The sequence below is a fragment of the Corvus cornix genome, chromosome Z (genome assembly GCF_000738735.6).
Source record: "Corvus cornix cornix isolate S_Up_H32 chromosome Z, ASM73873v5, whole genome shotgun sequence".
Classification (NCBI taxonomy): Eukaryota; Metazoa; Chordata; class Aves; order Passeriformes; family Corvidae; genus Corvus; species Corvus cornix.
Genome location: NC_046357.1, coordinates 16,253,826 through 16,278,077, shown reverse-complemented (window position 1 = coordinate 16,278,077; position 24,252 = coordinate 16,253,826). Strand labels below are relative to the sequence as shown.

Sequence of the window (24,252 nt, the reverse complement as noted above, 5' to 3'; positions counted from 1 at the left end):
AGAAGAGAAATCTAGGGGTTCTCAGAGAGAAGTTATACATGCTTTTGGTGAACTCTTACAGAACGTAGATCTGTTCTTTAATGAAAGTATAAGACAAATAACATCAAGATAATTCAGCAGCATATCTATTACTTGATGTACTGAACTAGCAGAATATTAACGTCCTATCAAAACCTGACAAAGTACGGTACGTTACACACATTCCACAGAGAAAGCTGAAATCTCCTCATTGCTATTTGCATGTTGTGTCTAGAATTATGCATCACCTTCAACCTGCAATTGATTGTAGGCAGCAGTCTTGCACAGATGACTGCTCCTACAGAGACTGCATTTTCATGTTTACTTTTTTATTTTGCACACAATTGTGGTGTATGGCAACAGCTGAGCTGTAGCTGAGGGGAAGGAGGCACTCCTCACTCGTCCCAAGCCTGACAACGCCTTCACTGCCAGAGACAGCTGGTAAAAACACAATGCACACAACAGTCCCTCTGCCCTAACCTGAAAATTAACACCTGCACTGAAGGACCAGGATCAGTAATTCCCTCTCCTCTCATCCTCCTTTGTCCTTCCCATGTGAGTGCATATCCCCTTTTCCCCCCAGTGTTTCTTTCCAGCAGAAACGCCCAATTCCATCCCCTATCCTCCTTCAACTACTGAAAAAACCCTAAACCCTAAACAAATTAACAGTTTAGTAGTTAGGATTAAGGCTTGCAGGTGTCAGCTGCAGGTCCTAATATTGACACCACAAGTACTAATTAAGAACAAAACAAATCCACACCTAAGGATGTTCATGGACTCAAAAGAATTGTACTTCAGCTGTAACAGATTCATACTTGGAAGAGCAGGTAAACTGGTATGAGGACTGAAATTAAAACCCTTTGCACTCTCTAGTCTGACACCCTTGTCATACACCTGTGTTGGTTAATAAAGACTTACCCTAACACAAAATACCTTTGCCTAAACTCCAAATTAATTGGACTAAAAAGATAAAGAACTTAAACTTTGCACATATAAGGGACTGGCTATGTTCTGGCTGTAAAGGTCTGAGCAGTAAGTTCTCCACTTGCTTGGTGAGGAACTCCAGTAGTTTAAAAACAACCACAACCTACTTCGAGTAAAATAAACAACCACTGCTTGCATACACTGAGATTCTTGCATCACCTGAGGCATCACAGGAAGCCAAAAGCTCACACTTGAAAGCTGCACCTCTAACTGCCCAGAAATCATCCCTGTAAATCCAGCTCACAGAAAGCAAGATAAGCCAAACAGTCGCTAGATACTTTTAAAGCCAGAAAGGGAGAAATGTTAAGAAACAAGAGAAACACCCAGTTAAGAGTACACAAAACTTCAATACCATTTCAAGAGTTTTAAAGACACCAGAGAAAATAAAATACTAAATATTTTCTACTGTTGAATTAAGTACTTCTGCCAACACCTTCAAAGCAGCATGGACTTAAAGAGTCCTAACAAAGTCCTGATAACTGAACCATACAGTAATCTTCTCTGTTATCTGAAACAGGAATAAGAACTTTTTTCCAAGCTACTCATTATATAGAAACTAAAAACCAGCCCACAATGTTTTTACCGGACATAAAAAAACCCCACCAGGCTCCAAACACTCATCTGCGCATATTTGTCTCTTGATTTTAAGCTTTGCACAAAATTCAGTTCTTCTAGTAAAACATGTCTTTGGTATGCCAAATAACTTAATATCCAGGATTTACCAAATCTGGATTGCTTCGGCCATCTGACAGAACTGCAAGGACCACACTTCATCTGTGAGAATCACAGCAGGCTCAGCTGTCATGTTCTCTGCCAGACAACACTGCTCTAACAAGGAAACAGGCTGGATGACACGGAAGAGAGAAATCCATCTTCCCTTTTTTAAAAGCAGTTTAGATGTACAGCTTGCAGCAGTGCTATTACTCAAGGATCAAGGCAGACAAGCATGGTTACAGTTGACATAGCCATGAAACTTCATGATCTTTGCATATTTACAGAGATTGATAGCTGTATGCTTATTTTTCTTTTGGCTTGCAGAAGTGGTGAGAAGTCATTTTGGCAAATGGCTTCCCTGCAATTACTATATGGCTGTCCTCTTGCCTGCCCAGCCTGCTTACGATCAAGTCAACCAAGAAACTACCTCGCTTCACTGATGAGGGAAGTTCATTAATCAGCTTGCCGAAAGTAAAGACTGTGACAGGGAACAGAGTATCCAAGGATGAGAGTATGAACTGCAAAACCCACTATATTCTTATATGCCAGACTGAGAGCAGAATGGTTTGCCATGTTTTTTCATTTTTTGACCTGCCTTTCAGGGGACAATAATTCAGGGGGAAGAAACACCTAGAAAGCTAACAATCCATTAGCGATAAATTCCCTTCCCATCTTCAACTGAAAACATTCCCTTTAAGCAGCAAGATTAGAAAAGAGGTATATGAAATGCCATTTCAAGGGCACATAGACTCTTGTGCCTTCAGCTGCTACCCCTGCACAAAAACCAGCAGATGAACAGGCAGCCCTACCCTATCTTTTAGTTGACTGTATAAATCCATCAGAACAAAAATAAAGGGTGCCATCCTGTTTTTATTACATAAGCAGGATGGATGGAGATTTTAAAGCACAAATAACATGCACAAAAGAGACTGCTCATTTTTATGCAAGAGCTCACAACATGCTCTGTGCACCGGCTCTTCACACAGTGCTCTCAGAAATCACGGGCACATTCTTGTCATTCGTAGTAACTTTTGAAAGAAACCCAACACAAATACACTGCCCTGCTAAAAATAGTCACTAAGAGAGAATCAATCACGTTTAAGTTTCACAACTGGCTTAAGCTTGTCTTTGAGAATCCCCATGCCTCCTCCTCACCATCTACCCAAACAGTCTCATCACCCTTGTGACAGCAACTAGCGCTCAAGTAGCTGCAGGGTCAACTGGATAGTATCTCTACCTTGGTGAAACTAACCCTACAAGAAAACCTGTCTGCACACAAAGCAGCAAGCTGATCCAGCTGACTCCCTTGCAACACGCACATCAGTGCTAGCCAAAACGAGCAGGTGGCAACATCCACTTCTGCAACAGCACGACTCCAGACCAGCTGAGGCTGGTCACAAAAAGATCTCACCCTCAGCCAAGTTGGAAAATTATTACTTGTTCTACTACAAATATGTTTCTTGCTAACAAAACAACACAAGAAGACAATTATTGTGTTGTTACGTAATACTATTGCTGGTCACAGCTGAGTAGCACTGACTGATTTTTCCAAGTTCTCAGCCTTGACTTTTATTCACATTGTAAATATCTCTCCTTTCTGTTCATAAAACACTTGGCATCAGGTTCTTTGCTCTGTAACAATACAGATTTACTAATATATGCCAAGCCCCAAAGAAACATGGACACTTTAAACTATCAAACTGGCATCATATGTCTGCTTTCTGCTGAAGGTCAAAATAAAGAAGCATAGAACGGTTTGGGTTGCGAGGAACATTTAAAGGTTGTCTTGTCCAAGTGCCCAGCAGTGAGCGGGAACATCAGCTAGACCAGGTTGCTCAGAAACCTGTTGTTGCATGTTTCCATGGATTTAGCACCCAGAAGCTCTGTGGGCAACCCATAACAGTGTGTCACTACCCAGATGGTAAAGAATAATAGTCTTCCTTGTATCGAGTGTGACTCTGCCCTTTTTTAGTTGAAAACTATTACATCTTTTCCAGTCACTGCAAGCCCTGTTCAATTCATCTGTCCCCATCTTTTTTATAAGTCCCCTTTAGGTACTGGAAGTACCTTTAGGTACTCCTCAGAGCCTTCTCTTCTCCAGGCTGAACAACCAAAACTCTCTCAGCCTTTCCTTTAGGAGGTCCTCCAGCCCCCCGACCATCTTGGTAGCCTCCCCTCTGGACTGGCTCCAGCAGGTCCCTGTCCCTCCTGTGCTGGGACCCCAGAGCTGGATGCAGTGCTCCAGGTGGGTCTCAGCAGAGCGGAGCAGAGGGGCACAATCCCCTCCCTCCCCTGCTGCCCACGGGGCTCTGGGTGCAGCCCAGGACACGTTTGGCTCTCTGGGCTGTGAGTGCCATGGCCGGGGCATGCCCAGCCTCTCACCCACAGCACCCCCAAGTCCTTCTGGGCAGGGCTGCTCCGGGTCTGTTCATGCCCAGCCTGTGCTGATACTGGGGGTTGCCCTGACCCAGGTGCAGCACCTTGCACATGACCTTGAACTTTATGATGTTCCCATGGACCCACTCCTCGAGCTTGTCTGGGTCCCTCTGGATGGCATCCCATCCTTCAGGTGTTGTCATCAAACTTGCTGTGGGTGCACTTGATCCCTCTGTCTATGCCGTTTATGAAGATATTAAAAAACACTGGTCCCAGAATGGATCTGTGAAAGACTCCTCTTGTCACTGATGTCCACTGGGACTCTGAGATACAGACCACTACCCTCCCAATGTGATTATCCAACCAATGCCTCACCACCCAACAGTCCATCCCTCAAATCCATCTCCCTCCAATTTAAGAAAAGGATATTGTGGGGGACTGTGACAAAGGCTTCAGAGAAGTCCAGATAAATGACATCTCTAATCCCTTCCTTGTCCACTCCTGAGGTCACTGCATCACAGAAGGCCTCTGGTTTGTCAGGTAGGACTTACCCTTGTGAAGCCGTGCTGGTTACCTCCATTCACCTCCCTGTCCTCCATGTGCCTTACCAGAGTTTCTAGGAGGATCTGTTCCATGATCTTCCCAGGCACAGAGGGGGAGGCTGACAGACCAGTAGTTCCTGGAGTCCTCCTTTCTATCATTTCTCAAGATAAGTACAATGGCTTCCCTTTTCCAGTCACCTGGGACTTCATCTGACTGCCATGACTTTTCAAGCATCACGGGGAATGGCAACTACATCAGCCACACGAACATGCACTAATCTTAGCACAAAACTTACTCACAGGTTATGCAGTAGAGGCAACTCAAGTGCGTAATGGCCTTACACATCCTTCTTGAAAGGGTCCAAAGCGAAACAATCCACAATATAAAGAAACCACCTAAGAAGTGAGGAGAGGTAAAAGCAGCCAGCAAGTTGGTTGACTTTGAATTCACATTTCCAGAGACAAGACCATGCAATCAGGCACTCCACCTTTCTGTGAAACTCTGAAGCACTACCAGCTAATACAGACTTTGATGTTACTGAATTTGTGCAGTGCCAAAATCACATTTAACATTTTTTATTTGCATTTTGCCCTCCACATTTAAATTCAGGGGGCTGGAAGACAGTTAACGCATACTGACAGATGGCAACAGATGGAGAAGTGACAGACTTTGTCTGCTAAAGGGCATCCCTACGACTCACACCATACCTGGCACAGAAACTACCAGACAGACATGAGTATCATAAGCAGTTGACAGAAAAGCAAACACTCTTGAGACAAGAAACAATACCTGGCTATTTGCTCACAAGCCATTGAAAGAAACATGAATGGAGATATCAACCACAGGCATCAGAGGTTTATTTACACCAAGTTTTAGTCACTGTTCACTGGACTTTTGAGTACAGCTACAAACTGGACGAGCATGACTTCTCATTCCCTACCTGTCATCAGAAATGTCATCCTGATGCTTTCTCACACGTGAAAAGCCAGAACACACATTAACTTGCAAAGCAAGGAGAAATAATTTTCCCCATAGACAGTTCATATTCACAGATGGAGGAGGAACTGCCCACTGTACTCTCACCACAACCCCAGGACTACAAGACCGGGCTGTAATTGTGTAAGATGCACAGATATGGGATCTCTTATACAAGCTTAAAGTCTCTAGCAGGAAATGAGACCTGGTGATTTACAGCAGGGCAGCCAAGGCAGCAAAGGAATCTGCTGAAGAGAAAAACGGCTTCAGCCAGCATTCAGAAACCAACCCATGCATGCCTTGGAAAACCTGCCTCAGAAATCAGGAGAGAGCATTCAGAAAGGAAGTTTTTAAACACAAATACATCTATTAGGCCTGCCTGGAAAAGGAAAAAAAAAACCAAACTAGATTCCAGGCAATTATATTCTCAAGCAACTGGAAACTAATTAGCTTCTTGTATTTAGGGAATGATTTACAGCTTTTATATTTTTTCATCCTTAACTTCAAAATTAGCGAAAGGATTATATCCTGAACAGGTACATGTAACTAACAGAGCAGAAGAGGCTGAAAAATTATGACTGAAACTTCTTTTTATACGCTACTTTATTCTTCCTAATTTCCTGAAATAGTAAAGAGAAAAAAAAAACCAAAAAACAAAGGAACCTTGTGTTCTGTGTTTTTGTCTGCCATAAGCCTGTCTCCTACCTATGTCTCAAGAGTTTCCCTATGAAGCCTGAACAGAAGACTGCAGATTACTGAACATATCTTCTTCTGAGACAGACAGTATCTTCTATATATCTCCATGGTATCAGTCTCTGGTAATTTAGATACCTGTCAGAACACACCCTGGACACATCAGAAGTTCCCTGCTCATTCATTTGAATTGGAAAAACATTAAGAAGCCCATTGCATGCAAGGTCTAGGAGATTCTTGCAAACAGGAATCCTGGCTCTGCAAAGCCCACGTGAAAAGTCTGGGTGATTTCATTTGAAATTTTAGGTGCCTGAATGCTTGTAATAGCTCCCATAATTCTAAATCTACCAGAAAAAGCACGCACCTTTACAAAACACTAATGTCTGAAATACTTGATTTACAGCTGCCCAACTATGAGCATCACGATCCACTGGAGAAGAATAAAGTTATTTCACACCCTGGCATAATTTTAAGGATGAAAAGTTACTCCACATAATTAAACTAATTATAATCTTCATCAAAAAAGAGTAATTGACAGAGAGCTCCATATTCTCTTCAGTGTTTTTATAGTAACTAGTACTGCCAAGTGACTAAACCCAAACCTCCTCCTCTATGACAAGAGTGTATTTTTGTTTTGTCATTAAGAACAGTGAATCCTCCTGGCACTGCACAGTGAAGGGCAATTTATAAATTAAATGCTTAAAGCACTCAGTGCCACAGTCAGGCACTGATTAAAATAACTGCTATAGTTTATATTTTTCTCTTGTGTTAACTTTAATTAAGTGCAACTTGAATGCAGCAAACCTTGCTGAAGTGAACCAAGGTGTTTTAGATTTACTCCGAACTTGAATGCCACAACTTCAGCATATGAGAATCAGCCAATGAATTTTCTTTAATAGGTCACTCACTCAAGAAATTAGAGGCAAAAATCTCATAATTAGAGTGTAGAGTTTAATGCTTTACTTGTTCAAATGTGAACACAAAGCAAACAAGCTACAGCTATTACAGTATTCATAATTCATATATGATCTTCCACAAGACTGCACGGACTTCTTTTGCAATCAGTCTATTTTGGTCAATGACAGACAAGGTCCGTCTCTAACATTAAGTCTGGCTGTGGAAGAACACACTTGGTTGCAGCATGTGCAGAGGGAACAACAATACTGCTGAATCCCTCTTCAGCTCCATGATTGTTTGGACCCAAACAATTTTCTGCAAGGTTGCGTTAACAACCCACTTGCCCATTTATCTTTGCTGCAGATGCACCAGAGCTACAAAAGTTACAGAACACAGCAAAATTTGCAGCTTTATAAAACACGCAGTTATCTTGCTAGAGTAAGCAAGATTTTTGGGAGCTTGTGTTTCAGCAGGAGTCTGTCTCCTGTAAGCAGCTCCGCAACCAGTGCTGGCTGCTGACTGGCTGAGGAGATGAACATATGTGGAGAAAGTAGGCAGATTCTATTTTGGGCTTATTGCTGTTAAAACATTGCTTTGTTTATACAGTTAGGCCCTGCTTCTTAAGAGCTACTGCATGAAAGCCTCCCCCTGTGCAACTGTGAGTAATAACAGAACATCTGAAATGGAGAAAAACCAGCCCACTGTCCCTTGCTGGTCAGACCAGTGTATGGCTTTGACGCAGAAAGATCTTGAGGCAAAGAAGCAATCACAGCAACTGATACACTCTGAGATTTAAGAGCTGCTTAATTTATGCAAACATTCCTTGTAACCCTGGATTCCCTTCTGTGACACCAATTAACCTCCAAAGGACCAATTTGGGATTTTGCACTAATTCAATCACGACTTCATGCATGAAATTGCCATCTCAGCCAACTAGCTTGGGATACTAACTCTGGTGGAGAGAGTATTACCTATGAAATATGATCTCCTCCACTTACTAATCCCACAGGATACCATTTTAACATTCCCCTGAAATGTTTCAAAGCATCACTTCAAGAACCTGAGGAGTTTTTAGTTTTTGTAAAAGCATGTAAAGATATATAAACAAGAGAAGCTATTTGAACAGTGGACACAGTTTTAGAGTGAAGAATTATGAAGTCAACAAGCAAAGGATAACACTGAAGATCTGAAACTCATTTTTTTTAAGCTTAGAACATTTCTGGCTGCTCTGACAAATATCTGGAGTTTAACCACAGTTTTATAACAACTTTTAAAAGCCATCAGCACAGAACCATATGTAAAACCAAACTGTGTAAGACTGAGCATAACAGAAAAAAGGAACCTTAGCAGCAAGTTCTGCCAAACACTGACACCCACCACTAGAAGCGCTAATACCTGTCCATTAGCTTCTCATCTGCAGGACAAAAGGAAAGTCCATTAGGTTCTCATCTGCAGGACAAAAGGAAAGATCCAACCGCAACGTTGCTCTTCATCCCACAAACAGGTGTAAATCGTTCAGTACAAATCACCCAGATGCTTCATGAGGTACCTCGCTGGGGCTCGTAGTGTCACATTTCCAGATGAGGACAAATCATCCTTAAGCATTGCTTTCATTCGAAGTTAATTGTGCGCAATTTTGACTCCACTCCTAATTCCTAATGTTCTCCCTGGCCATCCACACACTTTGATTATGATAAGCATCATTTGAGGGTGGAGGTGGAATAATTAACAGAGGAAAGGGAAACAGCGAGAGGTGGCACTTACCGTGTTGCATTTTGTCCCACACACCACTTGTCGGTGGTTCAGCCACTGGGAGGCAAACACTTTATTGAGTGTTCCGAGGTGAAATTCCCGCTCCTTCAGGAGGCTGGGGAGCTGCTGGGCTGCGTATCCATGCAACAAGCGGTGGTAGCCGGACTCATTCTGCATCCGGACCTCTCTCCCTTTCACGTAGTACACCAGAGATCTTTTCACCGGCGGGAGCCTTTTCCTTTTGTGAACCGAGTGATCCCATCCATACTGTGGAAAATAAAGTTGGAAACCGGACAAAACAACTACAACAAACTTTAAGACACTACCCTTCCAAATTCAATATTCAATATCCATATTCCCCGCAAAACCCTGAAGCCTTCCAAACCACCCATGAACACCGTGCATGGAAATTAACTCAGGAATGCTGACAGAGCCTTTAGCAGCGTGAAATTAAACATAAATATCTGCTAAAGGAGTAACACGGCGATGATATAACGACAGTCCACGGCGGTTGGCCACCGTTGGCACGCCAAATGCTCACGGGAAGAAGCGGAGCGCTTGGAACGGTAGAGGAGCAGCTCCAATAGCCCTCGCCCTCAGCTTGGCAGGCGTGGGGGTGACACCCAGGTGGCCCCCCGATACCGACCGCGGCACTCGGCCTCCTCCGACCGGGCCAGAGCCACCCAGCCATCATCGCTACGAGGAGCGACGGGCGAACGGCCGAACTCAACGGGGCACCGCGAGCCCCGGGGCGCGGGGAAAAAGGGGGTACTGACCCTGGGATGAGGGGCTCCTCCTCCCCCGTGACCCTGAAACTTGAGGGCTCCTCCTCCCCGGGTGACCCTGGGACTGCGGGCTGCCCCTCCTCGGGTGACAGCGAGACCCGGGACTCCTCCTCCCTGGCTGACACCGGGACCGTGGCTGCCCCTCCCCAGGACCCCCGACCCCCAGGACACCTTCCTTCCGCAAACCACGGACAGGGTCACCCCCCTTCCTCCCAGGCACCGGCACGTCCGCTCCGCCCCGGCAACCAGGGTTTCTCCCCCCTCCCACCACCGGGAACAAGCGCTTCTTCCCTATCCCCCCCTCACCCCTTACCTGCTCCCCCTGGAGTCCCCCGGTCCCCGCGGCGGCAGCCGCCGCCGCTTTCCGCTTCCTGCTAACTGTTTTCCGGGCCATAGTAGAAGGATGAGGAAGAGGATGCGGACGAGGAGCGGCCCCACATGGAGCGGGACGGGACGGTTCGGGGCATATGGAGCGGGACCGGGCCCGGGCTCTGTCCCTCAGGCCCCGCCGGCCGCGCCTCACGGCATTTTACAACACCACGGGGTTTAGGGGTTTTTTTCTCGTTTTTACGACAGTTGCGTCGCAGCTTTGCGGCGGCGACCCCGCCACGCCCTGCTGCTTTGTTGCCTAGCAACCGGACAGCAAGCTGGCCGCGCCCCCTCTGCTGTTGCCATGGCAGCGGAACCAGCGTGGAGCGGGTCCGGCGCCGCCTAGCGGCGGGGCGGGCTCAGTACAAGGAGGAGGTTCGGGAATCCCTCCCAGGAAGGGAGATTTTCCCGAACCCTTCGTGTTTGATCAGCCTCTCAGCGCCCCAGGAAAGCCGAGACACTTGTGCCCGACTAGTCTGTCAGGGTCTCAGTATGGGGACAGAATCACAGAATCAATTAGGTTGGAAAAGACCTCTAAGCTCATCCAGTCCAACTTACGACTGAACACCACCCTGTCAACCAGACCATGGCACTGAGTGCCACGTCCAGTCTTTCCCTAAAGATGTCCAGGACAGTGACTCCACCACCTCCCTGAGTAGCTCATTCCCAATGTCTAATCACCCCTTCTGTGAAGAAATTCTTCCTAACGTCCAACTCTTCACTGAACAGTCCACTGGATCAGAAGGTGGTTCAACTTACTTGTTCAGGGTCACAAATACAAAATTCAGGGTTGCAAATACAAAAACCCCTTCGAGGGTTTCCACATCTTTAGCTGGCCTGTTGGCACCCCAGAAAAGATCCAGAAATGCACACCAAAAGCATGAGACCCTCTCCCACGCCTCCACAGTCGAGTATTCTACCCACTGTTAATGCTCTTAAAGGACTCACACCTTGAAGGACAGTCTACAGAATAATAATCTTTTATTAATATAATAGAAAACTATGACAGGTTAAGGTTCAAAGATTGCTGGTGATAGTATCTGGCTGAAAAAACATATTCAGAGCAATCGAGATAAACAATCATCACACATAGAGCACAGTTCTTATGGGTTCAGCATGATCAGTCAGTCAATCCCTGAAGTAACAATGGAATCTTCCCTAACTTCTCTCCTTTTTAAACTTACTTCTGTACTATTTTTGCACAAGCTTGAGTAACTCTAGTCATACATCATGTTCAGTGTGGGGTGGTTGTACCTTGGAGATGGGTAATGTCAATGTCACATTGTCACATCTGAGGTAACCTCTGGGTGGAGGTAGGCATTTATGATCTTGCCAGTTGCTGTTTCAGTTGCTGTTTTTTTCCCTTGGTTTTCAGCTGCTATCTGTACCACTGAGTTCTGCCTCTTGTAAGGATTTCAACGGAGCCTGGCCCTGGTGTCACCACTCTGCTCCAGCCTCCCTTTAGTCCCCTTCAGCATGGATTGTGTGTAGGAAGTTGGGCATGCTGACCACATCCCATCCAGGGAATCACAACTGCACTTCACCCTGTAATTTCTGTACTACCTTCTGTTGGAATGCAAATATAACTCCCCGGTTTTCTCTAATTTTACCTCCAGTCATTTTCCCACACATTCCACCTGGGAAATTACTTATTGCTGGGGAATTAAAAAAAATAATGTGTATTTGCATTTCATTGCACCTCTTTGAGAGTCATGTGGAAGGAGTCCTTTTTCTGATGTCCGCATGGCTCATACACTTTTTCTGTGATTTCAGAGGCAAAGTTGCATGCGATCCAAACCCAGCATTTGCTACTTGCCAGTGGCATTGCAGAAACAAGAAATGAAAAGCATGTGATATGCAGACAGGCTTTAAGAAAAAGCCAGCTTCTGACCACCTGATATCTGATGGTGCCTCAAGACACATGGAATCAGTACACATTCTCCTGATACAACATTGGTTTCATGACCTTGATTCTGTGTTTTAATCCAACCAACTCCAAAGACAAAGGTGCTGTGAGAAGCCAAACTGGAAAAGAAACTATAAAAGAACCTCTCAAGCTTTCCAGTTTCCTCTGAGGATAAAAAGGGTAATTCCAGTTCGGCCTTTTTCAGTTGTGATTTACCATGATTAATTCCCTTCTCCATAACCTCTCTCACATGCTCAACTACCACCCCCATTTTGGACAAAACCCCTCCATTTTGGAACAAGGACCACTCAAAAGGCCGCACATCCAGCGAGAATGTCCCCTGAGCCCCCCGGGAGGGTGAGGAGGCCATGGCTGCTGAGGGCAGGCGCTGAAGGGTATGGGGTCAAACGGCCACTCTGGGTCCCACTCACCACCCTCATCCAGCCCCTTGGGGAGCTTGGCACGGTGCCCAGCTGGGAGAGGGACAGGAGGTGCTGGAGGAGCTCCTGGGCAGGGCAGGAGCTGGGGACAGACCCCCGGGCACCACAGGGATGGTGACAGGGGCAGGGCAGGGGCAAGGCAGGGACAGAGACAGGGAGAGGGACAGCGATGGCACAGGGAATGGGACAGGGGCAGGGGCAGGTAAAGGGATAGGGGCAGGAGCAGGGACAGGGGAAGGGAAGGGACAGGACAGGGATGGGGATGGAACAGGCACGAGCAGGGACAAGGGCAGGGACAGGGGCTGGGAAAGAGATGGATCGGGGCAGGATGAGGGATGCAACAGGGACAGCGGCTGGTAAGGGGATGGAACAGGGAAGGGATGAGATAGGGACAGGGATGGGACAGTGACAGGGTTAGCGGCTGGCAAAGGCAGGGGACAGCGACGGGAACAGCGACACGGCCGCGACACGGACACGCCCCAGCCCCGCCCCGCCCCTCGAGGAAGAGGCGTGGCTCCGCCTTCGCCCCGCCCCCTCCAGCTGCGATGACATCACCGCCCACCGCTCCCGATTGGCCGGGCGGGCGCAGGTGACGTCGCGGAGTGACGCCATCCCGCCGGCGGGGCCCAGACAAGATGGCGTCGCCCGGGGCCGGCGGCGCCGAGCGGGGCCCGTAGGAACGGCGGGCGGTGACCGCGGGCGGCGGAACAGCGGGGCCGGGGGCCGCAGGTACCAGGCGGGACTGGGGGGCCGCAGGTGCTGAGTGGGGCAATGGGGCTGGGGCGCTGCAGGTACAGGCGGGACCGCGGGGGCCGCAGGTAGCGGGCGGGGGCAGGCGGGGACGGACCTCGCCCCTTCCTCTTCTCTGGAGACAGGGACCCTCCGCTCCCGCTCGGTACAGCCGCTCTGAGGTGCCGGCACTCGGCCCTGGGCTGGACCGGCGGAGCAAGGTGGGGGGTGACGCTCCTGTCGCTCCTGCTTTCCAGCAGTTTCCGGGACTGCCGGAGCCAAGGGAATGTCTTTCTGCCTAGTAACCCCTGATGAGTTTGCTCAGTGGTTGTTGAAATCCGAGTAAGCTGTTGGTGTCCGTGATGTTCGGAAGTGCCTGCCCGCAGTAACTAAATCGGTGAAGAACCAAAACATCTGATTTTCTTTGGGGGTGTGGTGTGTGTCGAGTCTGCTTTCAGGTAACTTGTTAATTTTTGCTTCCTGTGCTGTGAAAATTACGGTGCTCATCTGCCCTATGCCACTTGTGACTTTAGAGTTCTGCCAAATCACAGAGTAGTCTCTGTTTGGCTGCATCTCCTTGTAGGCTAAAGATCATCTTTATTTCATGGGTTGTAGTCCTAAACTTCTCTGTTTATGCTTATCATCCATTTCTGGATCTTTTCCAGTTAGCTATTCTGCTTTTTGACTACATCTTTCTCAGAGTTTGAGATGCAGACATCCCATGGATATACACTGGTGTAAGAATACTTCAGTTTAGTTGTTTCTAACTTCCTGATAATGCTTTGTATTCCCTTTAGCTGAGTGCTTGCTTGAAGTAAGACATTCCATGCATTTATTTATTTATTTATATTTAGTGTGATTAAAGGGCTGTCTTCCTGTGTTTTGATAGCTCAAAATTTATCCTACTAAAGAGAAAGTTAGGTTGCTTTGTTGTTTTCTTTTTTCAAATTAGTAGAAGAAATAACAATAGATGGAAATAAATAGCCACTTTATCCACTGTTTTTATTCCCCATGTCATTAAACATTCCAAACAAGTGAAAAAACCCCCAGTCATACAGAAATGTTACGACACTGATGCTGTCTCATTAGAGTGGAGATATGCAGGTGGACTCTGGCACTTGGCTGTGGAACTGATGTAGCTGCCATCGTGGACCTAGTAAAATGTATTTGTGTTGGATTTAAACACTTTGAGGTTGATATTCCTAAATTGCTCTCTTTGGCAAGTGAGTGTTGCCAAACTAAGGGGCAACTGGGTTGTGCTTGATGATACAGCTTCAGTGGCTGTGCTGCTGATGGAAGGCTTGCTGCATTCCACTGCCTGTTATGGGACTAAGAGGCTTTTGTGGGACCTTGGTGAGGGGAATCTTACTCCTACTCCAGCTGTGATCCAGGGTGTTAAAGAAAAAGAGGAAGTGGTGCAGTTAGCCAGACCTCTTCCTCACCTTCCCTTATTAGCCTTGGAGCATGGGGCTTTCTGCCCCAGTGCAGGCACTCCTGCAGCTGCTGGTTTCCTGGCATTTTTCAGGCAAGAGAGGGGAAAAACTGTTTTGGCCTCCTCCCCTTTTCTCCACAGGAAAATCTGAGTAGCTGTGCAGGATTCACGGGCAGTAAGTAGGGTGGGCTGACGTGCTCCCTGTGGCAGCAGCACACGGAGTGTTTTGAGGCGTGTGCAGGTTGGTGTTGGGTTACAGCACCACGCAGAACTGCTGCTTAATGACTTCAGTTTCCTGTACACACAGAGCTGCAGTTCAGAAGTGCCACTGGTTCTTAAGGTCACCGTTGCCACTGGGTGGCTTAAAACTTTTAGGCAAAACCCTTAATTCTAAAGGTAGGGAGACAAGAAAGTATGTGATTTTAAACAGCTTTTGCAAGTTTGCGGTTTAGTCTCAGAAACAAAACTGAAAGTGATGGTCCTTTCCTTGCCTCACCACCTTACTTGGCCTGCACGTTTGATATCTCCTTTTGTGTGGTTTTTTTTTTTTCCTGTGCATGGCCTGTGGAACAAAGGAGTCAGGGAAGAAGTTGCTGCTACTAAAGTCAGACACTGTGCCATTCAAGTGTGAGCTGAAACAAAGGGACATCAAACTTTAAAGGGAGAAACTCTCAGATCTAAGATATGTGAATCAATAAGTGTTAGTTTCTCTTTAATGAAGAGAACTTAAATTTTCAGAATATTCAAAGAATGTACTGGTCAGCTGGGAGACTTATTGTATAATTTATGCGGATGGATAGAAAAATCGTCATGGTGAAAAATCGTCAAAAACACGTGGAAAACCTCCATCTCCATTATTCACATGATGTTTTGTTATCCTCGAGACAAAAACCGGTAACTGACAGAATGGAGTCAGGTTTCTGGACTAATCCAGCCTCATCTGTCACACTGTGGCAGCCGGAGCCGTTTTGGCTGGTGCTGGTGGCAGAAGTGTGGTAATGACACTGAAGGTATCACCTTACTCATCCTCCTTTTTAATTTGTGTAAGCTTATGGTTTCCTGTTGCTTTCACAAACTCTAGGGATTGATAATTTGTTTAATTGATAATTGTTGTCCATGTCCAGTCTCTCTATAATGAGTTTTTAACAGCAGTCTGTTCCTGTATTTTGCAGTTGATGCTGGGTTGAATATTTTGATAATTTGATCTGTGAGAAATTTAGTTTTTCTTATTACATGGAACTTTGTCCAACCTTCTCTGGTGTTTTGTTTCTAGCATAATCACTCCCAGTCTCTTCAATCATGAATTCCAGAGTTTCAGCCGTCAATTTTAAATTATCTATTTAAAATTGATCAGTGCAATTCAGATCAATGTCAGCATAAGGAAGGTCTAGTGGAGCCATAATTGGAAAGCTCTGAAGCTGTTCATGAAAACAGTTCTTTGAAGGAAAGGCAAAGAAGGGTTGTTTACAATTTATAAATAGTTTTCTTATTTGAAAAAGTAGGCCTTCTAGGATGCATCAAAGGTTTGTTTCTCTTCCCTGCATTGTGTATGCTTACTCTGTCAACTGGGAAAGCAAGGCTATTGATCTTGCAGCATGTACCACTCTGCAATCGACCCTTGGGATTAGTGCAGTTGATCGATACAAGCCTGAGCTCACAGTTGTTGTGTGTTAGCTGCTTAGGTAGGTAATCCTCTCTGGTATGCAAGTGCATTGCCTAATGCTTTGACCCTCTGACTTGGTTTGAATAAGCTCGTGTTCTGTGTCCCTAATGACCTTTTGCAGTCAGTGTAGTCTTGTGCTGAGGTCACCATCAGAACCTAAGCACTGGAGGCTTTCCCTCTCTCAAGTCATGAGGTTTATTCCACGTCCTTGTGTGCAAAGGCTTTTTTCTTAAATGTTAAGAAATGCTGTCTTTCCTGTGGATGGGAAACTTTTAAAGGACAGATTGTATGCCCAGACTCGGTTTGGTTTGTGTTTTTTTAATTTTTGAAAGCTCCAAGGTCTTTCCAGAATCCCTTAAGCTTGCAATGTACTTGAAACACAGAATTATATCAGAAGGGGAACATAATATCATTGCTCTGATTTAGGCTTAAATCGTCCCTTCTAGAAAGAAAGCAGATTGGTTCAAAATGCCATGTTGCATTTAGCAGCATTACAGTTTGTAACTGACTGGGCTTGTATTTTCTCAGCTGCATTTTGTGTCAAAGTCTTACGTGAGAGTAACATTTTAAATCAGAAGAAAGTGAGTGCTATTCAAGATGTAGTAAGTTCTTCATCTGGAGGACAATCTGCAGCATGTCAGTATACTTTATGTACTTAGCTGTTGGTTATTGGTATAGTGGAAAGTAGTAGTAAAGAGTTGTGAGCTCTTGTCTGGTCTGTGTTGCTGGAGCTCAGCATTTTTGGTAAGTATCTCCTAGATTATGTGAAAGATTTTATTTTTAAGCCCCTTCCTTATGTATATGTTTGTGCTTGCACCATCTGACATCTCTATGCTAGCAGCAGAGAAAGCCATGACTGAAATAACTGGTGAGATTTATTCCCTGGTTTTGGGAGGATATGTTTCAAAGGGTGCCTGTTACCAGTTGTGCTGTGTCATGTTTTAGCTCCGTGCCTAATTTAGACACAGGGAAGTGCTTATGCGTTTGATACACCTCATCAATTCTGAGCATTAAAATAAAACTAGATTCCTAGTTTATTAACACTCTCAGAAGTACTTTTTAAAACTTTAAATGTTTCCTTTTGTGATACAGCAAAGCCACACTGGGTTCCACCCTAATGACTCATACCATCATGTGGTGTCCTTGCATAGTAGTGTGTAATAATTTGACGTAGAAGTACAGGAGGCATGTGTAGGAGAGAAGGGACTCTTGAATAAAATCACCATTAATCATCTGGAATAAAACTATGTTTGGTGAAAAAGGGCAGAAAAGCTTTATGCTGCATAACCTCTGAGGAAAGAATGTGTTCTTAATCTTTTAATTAAGTATTATATCACCACAAGCAGTTTGTTGCCAGTCTGTGTGACTTCTTGGTAGAAAATAGCTGAAGGATTATTGAGTTTCATTTTGCTTGCTGTGTTTGTAACAATGTACAAAAGAAGTGTTTCCAGAAAGTACCTTTATATTCTTTATTAAGGAGGAGGGGGAAAAAATAGTACCTGTAGTTTTAGGCTTCATTCTTGCTTTTGGGAGGGAGCCTAGTACATATTTCTGTTTACTTACCTGGAAGTCTTACACAGTCTTAGATCACTGAATTTCAGTGCTTAGTAATTTAACGTCTTTTTTGCAAAGAAAATGCGAGAAAAGACAGTAAAAAGTTTGTTGCTTTTAGCTAACACTGTTGAATATTTCTGAGTTTGTATGCAAACGGAGAGCTATCAAATTCAAGTATAAATGTAAAAGTAATACTCTTATGGTCTGTAATCTCATCTGTATGAAGGTCTTAACTTAAAAAGCCTTAAAAAAATGCAGTTTACAGAATCCACAATTATATTATAAGATGAAAGATAAATGAAGGAAGACAAAGGTGGAGAAGTTGATTTTGGCTTGAATGGCGAGGAGGTCTGAGCTGCTTTTGGAGCTGGGGGTGGACTCTGGAAACACATTTGGTTGGCGAAATGACTGTGATGGCTGTTTTTGTGGTGTGGTAATGTCACCCTGTTCATACTGAGCTCCCATATTGCATACACAGTTATTGTACAGTTCTGAAGGTCTGCCTGTCTATGGGGTGTTCTGTATGTGTTACGATACTGGAGATGAACAGTTGAAATATAACCATGTTTAGTGCAGGCGATCTGGCTGTACTCTGGATAAATTGGTTCTACCGAGTAATGTAAAAGGTTTTCTCACTTTCCCTTCAAGCTGGGAGAGAAGGTGTGTATCCAATTTATGCCAATGTTCATTCAAGGCAAATTTCTCCTGTAAATTGATGTTGATCTAAATGTGATACTCATATTCTGTCATTAGGTAGCACTGGATTAATTTCCTAAAGTAAGATGGATTGAATCAGACATGTGGGTTTATGAGAGAGGCAGGCTGGGCCTGATTCTCAGGTTACAGGAGAAAATCTGATTGCTCAGAGGAGGAATGGTCAGCCCACAGTCTTACCACTTTGCTTCTTAAAAACAGAAATCATCTTGCTGCCTTGTCATGATTATTATGATGGTCCACTGAGAGAGATCTCTGTGCTGTCAGCAGTCCTGTGTTCTTGCCAACCTTAAATGTTTAGAGACGAAAATCTGTGGAATGACCCTTGGGTGGCCATGGGGCAACTTCATCCAGCAACCTACTCTGGTCTAGTTATAAAAAAAAGTAAGGCTAGATTGCTGAAGCTGAGTCAGATCTGTCAAAATGTCCTGAGAAAATTAAGCTAATGCATCTCTGAAGGTTTCTTTTTGCACATAAAATGAGCCATTTCTGTTTAGTTATTCATTGCTTTAAGTGTTCTGGGGCTTACATTCATTCCTATATCTGCTGAAGAACTTCCTGATGTGCAGGGAAAAAGTATATACCACTAAGTGAGACAGGATATATAGTATATAACAAAATTACAGACTTAAATTAATTTGAAGTAGTAACCTAGAAATAAAGTTTGGACTACACCAAATTTCATACTCAAATCCAGAGGGCTTTTATAGTAAGATGAAAAAGACTGAATAGGAGTAACTTGGTAGGGAATAGATACTGTTCCAAACTTGAGAGACTGCAGTGAGATTCCTGAGGTAGGTGTGGGTTTGGGATTTGGAAGACACAGGTTTTGTTCTGACTTTGCTGCTGGCTGAGCTGGATGACTGTGGGCAAACTGCTTCAGCTTTGTGTCTTATTCCTCATACCTGCAGAAGAGGGACGGTGTCACTGCTGGTTAAGTGCCTTGACAAGTATTCTGGAGTTTCATATAAGATCTAGGCAGTGCTGAGGGTATAGGGGAATTTCAGCAAAACTACTTTCCCCTCAGGGGAAAGAAATGAATGAGAAGTGTGTAATTCCCAGCATTACAAATATCCTGTAGGTTTCTAGATTTCATCTGAAAGCAGTGTCTTTCCATGTCTTTGGTTTCTTTTCTATTTTCTATTCTACTTGAGCACCAAAAGTTCAGTATCCTTATGCCCTTACTGTTGGGAGGCTTGTAATTGTGTGTGTGTGTGTCACTCCTACTACCTTGCAAGTCTGTGGATTTTGCTCTGTGCATTTGTGATAGAAAGTTCACTCTCTAAGTGCAGACTTTTACACTACTCCTTAAACTTACCTGCCCAAACATTAAGTGCAAGTGTAGGATTGCAGTGCTGGGAGTGCAGACTTGTTGTCTTACACAGAGAAAGCACACCCTTTCAGTTTGTTTTAAGTGAGGAAATTTAAATCTTAAAACTAATTTTAAATGGAAACAGTAGGAATTAAGGTAGGTAGGTGAGGAGATTATTTTATGATGTTTAGGGACCTACTGATCATCTTGTGTGAATGTGGCAGGAAGGGAGGAATGGCACCTGCGGTATAGAAAGACTTTCTGAAGCATTATGTGAAGGTGAGTGTAGCAGCTGGAGCATCCTTGAAAGTTACATCTCAAGGATTGAGTAGTTGCTGTGCTTTCCTTCTCAGAGGGTGAGGATTGTCTGCGTGTTTGTGTATCTTCACTGCTACTAACCTCACCTGCAGCAGTTGCACACATAGAGTTAACCTTGTTTAACATGTGTAGTCTTTCTCTCTGTTCCCTCTTCCTTTCCTGAACTTTTCAATCTGTTATTGGATTACAGGCTGAACCATTTAAGCAGCCCCTAATAGCGGGGCATTTGCTACTTGAGAACTACAAAATTAGGAGATTGCAAGGAAGATGTTTCTGCTCAGGACTGAGTATGCTGCCCTCAGGTAGTGTGGGCCGATGAAGTTTTCTAATATAAAACACAGCAAGCAGCTAATTTACTTATCATAGTCTTGTTTTGTAATAGATCCACTATAGCTGAGGGCAATTCCAGTTTCACTTCACTGCTCAAAGATAATTTTTTACTTTTCTATGCTAGACAAGCTTGCTCAAGGCAACTTACCTTCCTGTGTTCCAAATTACTTCAGTTTCAGAAGTATACCCAGTGTGGGTACCACCAGTTTGCTGAGCTGTTGAAGTGTCTGCTGCCGTTTTCATATACAGAGCATTTATTTTTTTGATAGCTGGTAATGATGCTTCTATTACTATGTGTTTTTAAAGGGCAGAACATCATCTTTGTAGCAGTTCCAGCCTCTTTTAAAGTTAACAAGCCAGTGCAAGAAATAATTTAGAAGTTACTATTCACTTTAAATCAGTTTCCTGCTCTTAATGCTCTGTTATGCACCAGTTCCATGTTAATTAAAACAAGTGAAATTTTTTCATCTTAAAACATGACTTCTAGTAGTGAATTTAATTTGGTGTTGTCTACCCATAGTATTTCCCATCTAGGTCATCTTTCTAATGCAGTTGTTCAGTCCTGTTTGGACTGAGTGAGAAAACTTCAAAGCAGGATGGACTGTTACTATGCCTAGAGATGAAACAAGATTGGTTCTTGGGCATTACTGCAATGGGACCATCTTTTCATTTGCTTGATACATTTTTTAATGTTAGTTTGACTTCTTTGTTCTGTTGAGTTGGTCAGGTAAGCAGTATGTCCCTGAGGCGGCCTCAGCTCAGTGAATGTAACACAGTAGCTGAAGTGAGTGTTCATCTTGAAGAGTGATAAGGGTTTGTTTTTTTCTGGTCTTTGAGTTTCATCCTTCAGTGCAGCAAAACTTGGCATTTTTTCAGATGTTTACTTCTGTCTATGCTTATTTTCTTGTCTCAGTCTTAATAAGATGGGTTGGATGAAGACAGATGCCTAAATAGGAGTGACTAAATAGGAGTGACACATGAATTAAGGACAGAATGAGTTGGTGTTGGAAGCTGAGGCTGTACGAGTGACATGTTGGTGTGTTGAAGAAAATGCATAAACCCCAGAAAAAGTCAAATAAGGTTGTGAAGAATGTCACACCTGTGGCATCTAAGATGCAGTTCAGGTTTCTCACATTAGCACTGTCAAAGCAAGGCAAACCAAGCCCCATGAGGTATGTTTTGAGAATCAGTGAGATTTAAGATAGTGTGGGTTTGTTGTCACTTCACAGAAGAGTGTTTTGGAGACCACACTTTTCCAGGTATCCTGTTACCTCCTAGTTGCTTCAAGAGTATGAAGTCTTTAGGGCTTTTCCTTCCATGTATCTCAAAGTGTATATTTGGAGAAAGATTAATTTATGGTGAATTTGAGTGTTTCTTGGAAAATAGCAACACTGAAAGATGAAACTGAAAAGAGGGAAGATTGAGAGTGAACATAAGGAATAAATGAGGGTGGTGAGGACCTGAACAGGTTGTAGGTAGGAAGTTGTAGGTAGCTCATCCCTGGAGGTGTTCCAGGCCGGGCTGGATGGGGCTTTGAGAAACCTGGTCAAAAAAGATACCTTTGGCTATGTGACAGAATGTGTGGACTAGATGATCTTTGAAGGTTCGTCCCTTCCAACCCAAAACGTTCCATGAAGGAATGAAGTGAGTTTGCAGGGAATTTATATTCTTAGAATGTGGCTCTTTTAGTTGAGAAAAATGAAATGTTTTAGTGGGAAACAAGGACATCAGATGACAGGAATAGTTCAGCAGTTTTAACCACATGATGGGAGAGATCCTGTCGGGAGTGGGAGAAGGCTGTTGTTGGCCTGATGTGTATTGAAACTGCTGGGGCTGAGTGTGCAATCAGGGTATGAAACAGTGGCTCCCACACCAAATATCAAGGTTTCAGCCTGCTTGCTGCAGGGCAGGCAGGGTTGTTTGGAGGTGGCATAGTTAATGTAACAGGTAGTTTTTTTTCTATCAGTGCCACACTGAATTTTGCCAGGAAAATATTAAGTGTGTGGTGAGAGTGGGTAGTGCATGTGACCCAAGTATAAAAGGAAAAATTGATGCATCTCTAGTAGTATAACAGTGTTCTCATTATTCTAGTACAGTGCAAGAGGCGCATATTTTGGCTGACATCCAGTACATGGAATAGCAAGTGATGTTTGACCTGCTGGCAGATTTTATTTTTCCATTTAAAAACTTTTGTCCAAGTTGATATCTTGATAGATTTTTTTTTTGTCTGCTTTGTTAAAGTAATTCTGTAAGTGTTATTATTTCACAAAATTTATAACCAAAACTATAATTATAAACAAAAGCTATCATTTCTCTTCTGAGCTTTTACAGGGAAAAGATGGCAACCTTATGTCTTTCTTTGAAATGGATTTTTTACATAGTCATTTAATTGTTGTAGTGTTTTTAAATGCATTAAGTTTTGGTTAATAAATAAATAAATATTGAAAATGAATGAATACAAATTGCTTTCTGTACCAAAATAGTTTGAGGTTTTGTGTCGGTATTGGGAGTAGGTCCTGGTATGGTCAACAGAGCTGAACTTATTTCTAAGTAATACCAGATCAGCTACCTGTTACCTCTCTTGGTTAAAAAGCGTAAGAACAAAAAGCTTGAAACTGCACAGATGCTGTTATTTTTGAATTAAAAAGGGGGTGTTGTGATTAATGGATTAAAAGCTGTTTTACTCTGTTGTGCTGACAGCATTTTGAGAGTGTCTCTCTAGCTCTCATTCATAACTGGGACAAGTCTGAAGTATTAATAATACTCAAGTACTTCAGAATCAGCTTGTTACATATTGAAGTACCATTGCAACAAATAGAGCATTATATTAATTAGTTTGGGATATTCTGGGTTCCAGGCATACATTCTAAATGTGCAGGATATTCCTCTGCTTTTTCCTGCGTCATTACCAAAAGAACAGAGTAAGTAGGCTATTTTGTTGTTGAAACTAGCAATTAGCAGTCTCCCTCACTCAAGAAGGGTTGTGTTGAAATATTAGCTTTATACTAAAGTGCTGTGATTAACGAGGAAAGTTAATGCATATGCCTGGCTCCAGTTAGTGCTAAGATTGCTTAGAGAAATATGACTCTTTTGTAGTAGTATGAAATCTTATGGTAATTAAGATGAAGTAGCTAAATTTGTTGATAGTTACCAGATGCTTACCATCTGACTGTTTCAAACTCTCAAAACTAGTATGTATTTCCAATCCAAACTTTAGTTGTAGGAAAATAGCTGTTAAAAACAGTTGCTCTGCTCATCAAATCTGGGACTTGTTTCATTACTGCATTGAGATTATTATACCCGCCCTCGTTGCTGGTATGAGTCCTGGGTCATCTTTTTCACTCTTTTCCTAGAATGTGGGAATTGCATGGCACATTTATATTTTTTGCTGTGATTTATCTCTCAAATTTGTATTGCATCTTTTGTGCCTCAAGGAGGGGAAGTTAGTGCTCTATTTCTAGTTTACCATTCTTTTTTTTTCAGTGGTATTGTACTTTGTAGATTAGTGAAGCTGACCTTGAAGTCAAAAAAAAAAAGAAGCAAATACATCTGTTTTTCTCTGAGCTGTTCTGTTTACATGATCTTTAAATAACTTAAAAATCACTAAACTGCACACTAAAATCTTCATCTGCTCTTGGAGCTGATAGAACCTGCACTGTGCCCAAGTTTCCAGAGTTTGGAAGTCAGTCCAGCCTTAGATGTTTGTTGCAGATGGTTTTCTCTTGAAATAGGACTGAGTTTTCTGGAA

The 24,252-nt window shown here is 43.6% G+C and overlaps 2 protein-coding genes across 5 annotated transcripts in view; one reads left to right on the top strand and one right to left on the bottom strand.

Moving 5' to 3' along the window:
• DCAF12 (DDB1 and CUL4 associated factor 12) overlaps nt 1-10,273 on the bottom strand; it is a 33,402-nt gene extending 23,129 nt beyond the window's left edge. The window contains exons 1-2 of the mRNA XM_039566698.1: nt 10,051-10,273; nt 8,965-9,219 (exon numbers count right to left, since the gene is read on the bottom strand). Of these exons, the coding sequence (XP_039422632.1) occupies nt 8,965-9,219; nt 10,051-10,131 (336 nt within the window). The 5' untranslated portion in view covers nt 10,132-10,273. The remainder of the gene's footprint in view (nt 1-8,964; nt 9,220-10,050) is intronic.
• A 2,794-nt stretch (nt 10,274-13,067) lies between these two features.
• Nucleotides 13,068-24,252, top strand: part of UBAP1 (ubiquitin associated protein 1) — a 33,800-nt gene continuing 22,615 nt past the window's right edge. Inside the window, exon 1 of one of the 4 annotated variants that reach the window (XM_039566974.1) lies at nt 13,068-13,181. The gene's annotated coding sequence lies outside the window, so the exon portion shown is untranslated. Of the gene's footprint in view, nt 13,182-13,614; nt 13,640-24,252 lie in introns of those variants that run through there. The other 3 variants (XM_039566973.1, XM_039566972.1, XM_010395045.4) reach the window with 3 other exon arrangements.